The sequence below is a fragment of the Adiantum capillus-veneris genome, chromosome 27 (assembly GCF_014529385.1).
Source record: "Adiantum capillus-veneris isolate H3 chromosome 27, ASM1452938v2, whole genome shotgun sequence".
NCBI lineage: Eukaryota > Viridiplantae > Streptophyta > Polypodiopsida > Polypodiales > Pteridaceae > Adiantum > Adiantum capillus-veneris.
Window position 1 is genome coordinate 54,290,183 of NC_140957.1, and position 9,209 is coordinate 54,299,391.

The 9,209-nt window shown below is 49.2% G+C and overlaps 1 protein-coding gene across 5 annotated transcripts in view; it reads left to right on the forward strand.

Moving 5' to 3' along the window:
• LOC147421998 (uncharacterized) overlaps window positions 1-6,181 on the forward strand; it is a 94,893-nt gene extending 88,712 nt beyond the window's left edge. For 4 of the 5 annotated variants that reach the window (XR_015186716.1, XR_015186717.1, XR_015186718.1 and 1 more), the window contains one exon: window positions 5,829-6,181. Coding sequence is in view for 2 of the 5 variants with exons in the window: in XM_086502374.1 (XP_086358500.1) it covers window positions 5,829-5,832 (4 nt within the window). In the remaining 3 variants the exon portion in view is untranslated. Of the gene's footprint in view, window positions 1-5,075; window positions 5,486-5,828 lie in introns of those variants that run through there. The other variant, XM_086502373.1, reaches the window with a different exon arrangement.
• The last annotated feature ends 3,028 nt before the right edge of the window (window positions 6,182-9,209 follow it).

The window sequence follows — 9,209 nt, forward strand, 5'->3', positions numbered from 1 at the left end:
GGAGCAATCTGCTGCTCGGGAGACAAGTCCAGTCCAACTTGACAACCCAAGTACCGAACTGTAGTCCGTGGGGGAATCCACGTGAAACCCTCACCTGGCATCCAATCCGGCATAGGAGCACTACCAACCGAGAAAGCCACTGTATTTCTCCAGTTGATCAGTGCGCGAGATGCACAACAGAAGGTCTCTAGAGCCTGCTCACACCTGTGAAGGTTGGCCTCCTGGCCATCCAAGCACAAGGTTGAGTCGTCTACAAACTGAGCGTCTATTGCTTATCTCCCAGAATAGGAAGTGCTAAGCCTCGTAAACCAACCTGCTGTGACACCAAAAACCTGCTCATCGCCTCAGCATGGGACAGAAAGAGGAAGGGGGCAAGAGGACAGCCCTGTCTAACCGAACGTGTGAGCATGAAACGATCACCTCTACCTCCTGACAAAAGTACCCGACTGTGTGCCCGTCCGGCGTTTGTACAAAGCTAACACCCTTATGATCCAAGCATCTGAGAAGCCCATCCTACGTAGAGTGCCCTCCAGAAAGTCCCAGTCAACTTTGTCGTAGGCCTTCTCAAAATCGAGAAGAAGTATCACGAGATTCTCACCACGGAGTCGCGCTAGGGCAAAAGCCTCCCAAAAAGTAAAGATGTTGTTAAGGATACTACGCTCCTTGACAAAACGCGTCTTAGTCTCGTGTATAAGGCTCTTTAGAAGTGGCTGAATCCTCAAACTCACACCCTTGGCAAGAATTTAGTAGGTTGAGTTGAGGATGGTGATGGGGCGCCACTATCGAATCTCATCCAAGGAGCCACCCTGCTTGGGAATGAGGTAGATCAGGCCCTCACTCATGCTGTCAGGCATCTCTCCTGTGTGCAAGATGTATTGAAAAGCACTACAGAGATTTGGGCCAAGCAAGTTCCAGTACTCCAAGAAAAAACTGGGAGTCAAGCCATCCTCACCTGGACAGCTACCACGGGGGAGTGCACTAAGAGCCGTGTGCAACTCCTGAAGCTGAAGTGGCAGCTCAAGCCTCTGACGCATCTTCTCAGTCACAAGACAAGGCATCTGTGCCCACATCTGCTCCCTGCATGCATCCTGACGCTCTGACTGAGGCGTTGCAAACAGTAACTCACGGTAAAAGACAGTAGCAACTGCACGCATGTCCTCAGCCTCAGAAGCAACCGACCCGTCGGGCCTCCTCAACCGACTGACGTTGGCATGCGTATGTCGAGGTCCCACTACCTCAAAGAAAGCACCAGTCACTCTGTCACCCACCTGCGTCCATTGAGATGCCTGTCGATGGAAAGCAAACTCATGGCACCGCTCCTCTGTGCTAACAAGCTCCTGGCGAGCGTGTTGTAACTGCTCCTCCAACCATGGACTGTCTGGATGTTGCTCCTGCATCCTCTGCAAGGAAGCAACGCCCCATTGGAGACGCTGCAGGCTGCTGCTCCTCTCTCGCTGCAGCCAGGCGAGCCAAGGACTCCTGGAGAAAGGAACGACTAAGCTGAGCTAGTCCTGAGGCCACTCTATCAGCAGGAGAATCCTGCATGTCTAAGCTTTCTGTCCAAAGAGCCTCCACTCGCTCTCTGAGTGTAGAGTCCAGCAAGACCCTCTCAGGGATGCGAAGCATCGTGCTCCCCCTCCTCTGTCTATCTTCCACTGTGAGGATCACTGGTGCATGGTCCGAGAAGGAAGTCACTGCCAGAATGCCAACTATCCCACCGAAGTCACAGAAATGGTCACGACTCACTAGTGTAGAAGCGATCTATCCGCGATAGATTCACTCCTCCCACTCTGCGGCCCGAATGAGAGAAGGCCAGGCTGTCTGGGGGCCTCACAAAGCTAGAGTACTGCCACACATCCGAAACCCTCAAGAGTCATACAAAACCTCTCCCAAGCTGCAGCTCAACTCCATGCACAGTAGCATGGCTACCACCAATTCTGTCAGAGGGGTCCTCCAACATGTTGAAATCACCCCCTATTCACCATTGCTCTGCCTGCGGCAGAGACTCAACAATCTGTGACCAAAACTCTGCTCGTGCACTCGCCACATTGGGCGCATAGATGTTCAGGAAGTCCACAAGGCAACCTTGAACCTGCATAGTGATCCACTGAGCCCTGGCTGGCACAATAATCCCTCTGTCCACAATGGCCTGCTGCAAAGAATTCGCAATAGTCATACATACCCTGCCCTGGATGCCTCCAAGTCCAAAAGCAGCTGACCAAAAAGTATCATATCGTTCACGCAAAAGCTGACCACATTGTCTAATGCGGCTCTCACACAGATGATGCTCCTGTAGCATAAGGAGGTCAATCTCTCCTCCCACAAGGCATCGTTGAAGCTCCTGACGCAGACGGCCCCTCTGACGTTGAAACTGGGGCCCACCTAATACCTGCACGTTCCATGAGACAATCCTCATGGGGAGCAAGAGAGAACACATGCTACCGCAGTAGCTAAATGTGCTATCTTCGAGGCTGGCTTGGATGGGGAGTAATTCGCATTCGAGTGTCCTCTAGATAGGCGTGACTGCTAAGAGTGCCTGGCCCAAGTCCAAGTAGATCAAAAGCAACCTCCTTTGTCCAGTAGTCCTCATGAATGTGTACATAGCATCGCTGGCACTGTGTGTCAGCAAAGAAGTGAACCACAATGTGTCTACATCCTGCTGCATCTGGAGGGGTCACAACAAACTTTGCCAATAGCCAGAGAGTCTGAAGCATGTCTGCAACTCCTAGGTCTCCCATGTGGTGAGAGAACTCTAGGGCCCGTGTCTGTAGCCACTCCAACACTGAGTGGAGAGTCCACTCAGTCTGGTCCCTGCTGCAAAGGAGAAAAGAGAAGGCAACCGTTGAGTCCAAGGCCTCTATCCCCATAGCTGCAAGGAACAGAACATGAACTCTGAAGCAGGTTGCCTCAAGGTCTGATGAGGAGTCGCTGGGAAAACGTGTAAAGTCGTAGGCAAAGAAGTCACATCGGCGCCGAATGTCGAAGCTCGTCAAACCACGAGGGACTGTTGCAAATTGAGACGTCTTTACCAGAAGAGGGGGTCGCAAGAAAGGCTGTCCCTCTCTCGCCAAGCGACTCGTGGCAAAGGCGCTGCCAAGAGATCTCCTAGTAGCTGGGGATGGCCCTGCCCCCTAGGTCGATTGTGGGACTGGAGCGGGAGGGAAAGGGGTGTAGGAGCAAGGGGAGGTGGGGGAGAAGAAGAGCGAGGGGGATCGGCAAAGATAGAGGGGCAAGGAGGAGAGATGGTGGGAGCAGGAGGCGGGGGGGGGGGGGGGGGGGCTGAGGATGAGGGGGGGAACTCGGGGGGAGGGGGGGCTGTCGAGGGTGAAGTTGAGGTGGAGGCTGGAGGAGGGACCTTGTCCTGCTAGGCAGGCACCCTAGGACCACTCTGAGTGCCAGGTTGTCGCTGTGGATCCTGCCGTCATCGACCACGAACCCGCTGCCATCCCTCCTCCGCTGGAGCCCCAGACTCGGAGGGTGGCTCTGCCTGTGTGCTCTTCTGTGTCTCTGCCTGTGGTTGCTGGCCAACCCTTGAAGGCTGGGGCTGGGCCTGTGGTGTAGGTCAGGGCCTCCTCCATAGACAGGCCTTCGCAAGATGGCCCAATTGTCGACAAATGAAGCACTGATTCGGGAGGCCCAAATACTCCACGCTCTGTCTAAACCAACCCCACTCACCCGAGGAAGTAGGATGACCTTCGAAAGAGTGTGAGTGTCCCTAACCAGAACGCGAACTGAGGGAATGCCGTCTGCCTTGGCAGCTACTAAGGCTGTCGTGCGAGGTGTCTCCAAGACAATCCCAATCGTTGAGCCTATCTTGGACAAAAGTGGTAAGTACTCCCTCCTCAAACCAGGAAAGCAGACGGAGATGGGGAGGTCTGCCTCCTCTACTAGAACATCTGAAGCTAGGGCAAAGCCATGCCTCCACTGTCGAAAGTGGGCTCGAACTGCTCGAATGGTCAAAGGGCTCATCGCGATGACCTTGGACGCCATCTCGGAGGTCTCAAACTCTATCTGGTAGTAGCCGCGTCCGAGGAACTGAACGTCCAAGATCTTGCCCACCTCTGCGAGAAGGTGGGCCTGGAGGAGATCACGCAGCTCTCCTTTGCTGGGTTTGGTGCCGAGAATCTTGCAGATGACGGAGGTCGCCTTACAGGCGTTCCACCTCTGCGGCTAGGCTCGCTTGCTCTGTCGGTGAAAGAGCAAGTCGAATGGTGGGCTCAACGGGGTCGGGCGAGGGGACTTCATTGGAGTTCCTCTGTGGCGGAGCTTGAGCCTCCATCTGTGTCTACTGCTGTGTAAGAGAGACGGAGAAGCGTCGACGAGGGGGGAAACTCCCGCTGGACCAAGCACGTCGAAGGTGCTGGCGAGGCCTATCAAGCAGAAGAGGCTAGGTTGGCGGGCCGACAGGGAAGCGGCGGGAGATGGCCGGGCACCGGGCAGGAAGCGGGCGGGCAATGGGAGGGCAATGGGCGGAATGTGCAGTGGGCAGCAGGCGGGGGAAATGTAATGGGGCGGGGGTGTAGTGGGCAGCGGGAAGGAGTGCAGCGGGCGGGGGGGGGGGGGGGGGGTGGGGTGTGTGCAGTGGGCAGGCGGGTGGGGGATGCGCAAAGGGCTGCGGGCAGGGAGGGCTGCGCGCAGGGGGAAGAGCAGCGCGAGGGCATTGAGAGGGGTGGGTTGGGGGGGGGGGGGGGGGGGGGGGCGGGCAGCAGCAGCGAGCGCGCGTCAATCGACTTTACTTTGACTTGTTTGAGTGCAAGAACTGAAAGACGAAATGACTGCAACATTTTGGTCTCATAAATCTTTATAGACATGATTGCAATAAGGATTAGTTAATCAGGCATCCGGGAGGTCCCGACTGGATCTAGATGTGATTACTAAATACGTTGCCGATTGATCATGGTCTGAGATTTGGAATGAATTTGTCTGTGATTTGTCATGTGATGTCGTGTGATGTCAAGTGATGTGCGGTGATGTGATTATCGTCTTGTACAAGTGCTAGATGTGTCGTGTCTAGTGCATCGGTACTAACAGTCAGTGTCTACTAAGACAATTTATGGCCTTTGTCTGTTTTGCAGGCGTAATCGAGGGCGATTACAATTCTTTCAAGAGGGGGTATGTCACATAATTGGTGACATAGCAGGTCCCCGGACACACACACTTTGCCGATGTGGCAGTAGCTTGTGAAATGCACCGACAGGTTGACGTTGCAAACTATACGACCCTCGGAAATTCTGTTGACTTGCTGACGTGACAGTGCGTATGGATTTTCGGAAATTACGTTGGCTGATTTGGCAGCTTTTGAGTTTAAACTTTTGGGGCTTTGCTTTTGGGCATCCCTTGTAAGAATAAATAAGTGTTTTGGGCCTCATTACTCAGAGCATCTGGATGCAGAGTCTGAGTGTGATTTTCCGCGGACTCTCTTGTACTTTGCACACAGATTAATATAAAAAGAAATACTGAAAGGGGCGCCAGTCTTTGGGGCCAATACCGCTTGGCACAGAACTACACCGGGTCATGTCGTCTTTTGTGAACTGTTTTAAAGTGAATCTCTGTTGTGTCGCGGTAGAATCTTGACTTGAGGTGTCCAAGTTTGTTACATAGTCATGTTATTAGTTTGATGCCACATGCCCAATTCAACCAAATGTGATTGACTGTGGGTTTTATGTCATGGCTGTCTTTCGCTACATAATCCGATCTTGCTTGCAAGAGAAGAGCAAAAGTTGGGTATGCTAGTGTGTTTCTCATGCTGGCTTAGCACCATCTGCATCTAGATAGTCATCTCCTTTCTAACTTGCTTCAATCCTCTTGTGTTTGTCGATGTTGTGCAGGTGAAGAAGACATGGTTCATACACGATGATGTGTTGGCATTGAAGCAAAGCCTCCATAGCTGGTGCTTAGATGTAGTGGGGGAGGAATGAGATGATGGATGTTTTTTTTGGTGTTGTTTTATGCATTGGCATTTTACTCGTTTTATGCATTGCATTTTACCTTACAGGGAGCCAACTCTATGGCCCAGTTTTGTAACAACCTTTTATGTGTGACCGGGTTTATGGCGAGGTTTTTTATCAGGTTTGTGACTAGATTATGGTCAGGTTATGGTGTTACTGCTCAAGTTATGGTTTTGGCCCCACGTACAATGGGATGATTTTGGCTAAAGTAGTTTGACAAGTATTTAGTGCAATGTTCCCAGTTTTTGGTGCAATGTCCGGTTCTGTGTTGGCTGAAGTATTTATGGCAAGTTTTCGGTGCAATGTTCCACGTTTATGGTCTTTGTCCTCAGGTTTGTGTTGGCTAAAGTATTTATGGCAAGTTTTTGGCGCAATGTTACACGCTTATGTCTATGTCCATGGTTATGGTTGTGTCCGAGTATAGGGATCTAGGGCCATTTCCAAGTTTATGGCTACGTCCAGATTTAGGTAGCTTGTACAAGGTTCGGGGTTATGGCTACTTACAAATTTAGGGCTATGCCCGGGTCTACTTATGTATGGTTAGTCACCCTATTTCGGGTGTTTGGCTATGTCTGACCGGGTTCACTTAGATGTATGCATAGTCAGTGACCATTCATTGTTCGAGTTTATGGGGTATGTCCGGGTTTAGGTTGATATACATGGCCCGAGTTTGCAGGTTTATGGCTGTGTCCGGGTTCACGTAGATGTATGGTCAGTGATCATGTTTCGTTCGGGTTTATGGCTATGTCCGAGTTTGGGTAGTATACGGCCACGTTTGCAAATTTATGGGCGTGTCTGGGTTTAGTTAGATGTATGGTCAGTGGCCATATTTATTTATGACAAGGTATCAGGTTCTTGGCTTTATGGCTATGTCCGAGTTTAGTTAGATGTATTGTCAGTGGCCATGTTTAATTATGACAGTATCACCGAGTTTATGAATATTTGCAGGTTTATCGCTATGTCCGGGTTTAGTTAGATGTATGATCAGTGGCGCCGAGTTTATGGCTGTTTGCAGGTTTATGGCTATGACATATGTCCGGATTTAGTTGGATGTATGGTTTGTGGCCATGTTTATTTATGACAGTATTGCCGAGTTTATGGTTGTTTGCAGGTTCATGGCTATGTCCAGGTTTAGTTAGATGTATGGTTAGTGGCCATGTTTGTTTATGTCAAAGTATCACCGAGTTTATGGCTATTTGCTGGCAGTCTAGGTTTACTCTTTTGGTTTCGAGTTTGGGTCCAGGTTTAATAAGGTTCCTCATCATTTTGTGTCTCCTATAGCTAATCATGTCACACAAATGGTTAGCTCACAAAAAGAGGTCTCATGGCTATATGTGCTCCCATGGTTGATGCGTGTGTGTCCAGGTTTATGGTAGTCTGTATTTATGATTTTTATGGTGAAATTTATTTTTTATCGTCATGTTGGTTGTGTTTATGGTGAGATCATTTTTTTTGGTCATGTTGCTTGCGATGTTTATAGCAAGGTCCGATTATTGCTTTCTGTTGAGTTTATGGTAGGTCTTGTATAGTCATTTTCGGGTTTATGGCAAGGTCTGCTTGTGTTTATGGCGACTCCAAGTTGATTTTTATTGTCATGCTTGGTGTGTGTTTATGGCAAACTCAACTTTATGGTCAAGTTGGTCGTACGTTTATAGTGAGGTCAAGTTGTTGGCTTTTGCGGAGTTTATGGGCGAGGCCCAATTTATGTTCACTTTGGGTTTATGGCAAGGTCCGGTTGTGCTTATGGCGACTCCAGGTTTATGGTGTCATGGCGAGGTTGATTTTTATTGTTATGTTGGGTGTGTGTTTATGGTGAAATCAACTTTATGGTTAGGTTGGTCGTGACGTTTATAGCAAGGTCAAGAAGTTGGCTTTTGCATAGTTTGTTGTCATTTTTGAATTTATGGCAAGGTCCGGTTGTGTTTATGGCGACTCCAAGTTTATGGTGCTATAGGGAGGTTGATCTTTAGTGTCATGTTGGGTGTGTGTTTATGGTGAAGTTAACTTTACGGTCATGTTGGTCGTGACGCTTATAGCGAGGTCCGGTTTATGCGAAGCTTTTGGCAAGTTTATGGTCATGTCCGAGATTAAGGCAAGGTCCCATTGTGTATGACAATTGTAAGGACCATTCTGGCCCTCTACATCTCTCTTTTATCACTGTTAAGCCTTCACAATGAAGTGTTGTCTCTCTGATCTCATAAGGCAAAAAGGAACCATAACGCATCAACATAAGGGTTTTTCCAGGTGGTTGAGAGCAAGCTCATGGGCTGATTTTTCTCTAGCTATTGCATCTTCCAAATCAGCCACAAAATGGTCCTTACAACACGTATTTATGGTTGCAAGTTGAGCCTGAAAGGGTCAGTCATGCATTTGTTTCAATTGTGTTCCATGGGCTCGCATCCAAGCCAACTTGAGATATATATATGCATCACTTATGGGCTGATCTTGATGGTGAATTCAGTAGGTTTTGGATGCATGCAGATCAGCCAAGTACATATGCTTTTATCAATTCTGGATTCTGGTTTTACTCTCGCTTTTGCGAGGTCTTGCATCTTCTAGATCAGCCAGGAGATGGAGAGAGAGAGAGAGGCCTATGGGAACCAACATTAAAGCATTCCAGAGTTGGTAAAGTATATGTACTTGGTTGATCTCCACGGTAAAAGTATATGTACTTGGTTGATCTCCACGCATCCTATACCTACCAAAATTGCCGTCAAGATTAGTCCATAAGTGATGCATATATATATCTCAAGGTGGCCCATGAGCTCGCTCTCAACCACTTGGCAAAATCCCATATAATTGGCACATTGCGAGTAGAACTAGCTAACTTGCAAAAGGTATCCCCTTGCATAAAGCGAGCATGGACCTCATTTGCCTATGCCTCAAAAAGAGCATCATGTGGCTTCCTAATCAGCTTGGGTGTATTTCTCACGTATGTAAGCCCGCTTGGTAGAAACACCCTCGCCAGCCACGCATATATGCATAGATCTATGCATAAGCCATCTCTCCTCAATGGGGGGCATACAAAAATCCCACATGATTGATGTGCACTTACATCAAAGACACCATATCGCCAATGTCGTAATATTACAAACAAGATGTGTAAGTACATGATTGCAAATAGGCTATCTAAATCTTGCATTAGGTATACTTGCAAGCCAGATGGCCTGCAAGAGAGGTAATCTAGGTAATCTACAACACTCTTCAAATACATGGTTGCACATAGGCCATCTAAGTCATGCTTGTCCAGGTTTGTGATGG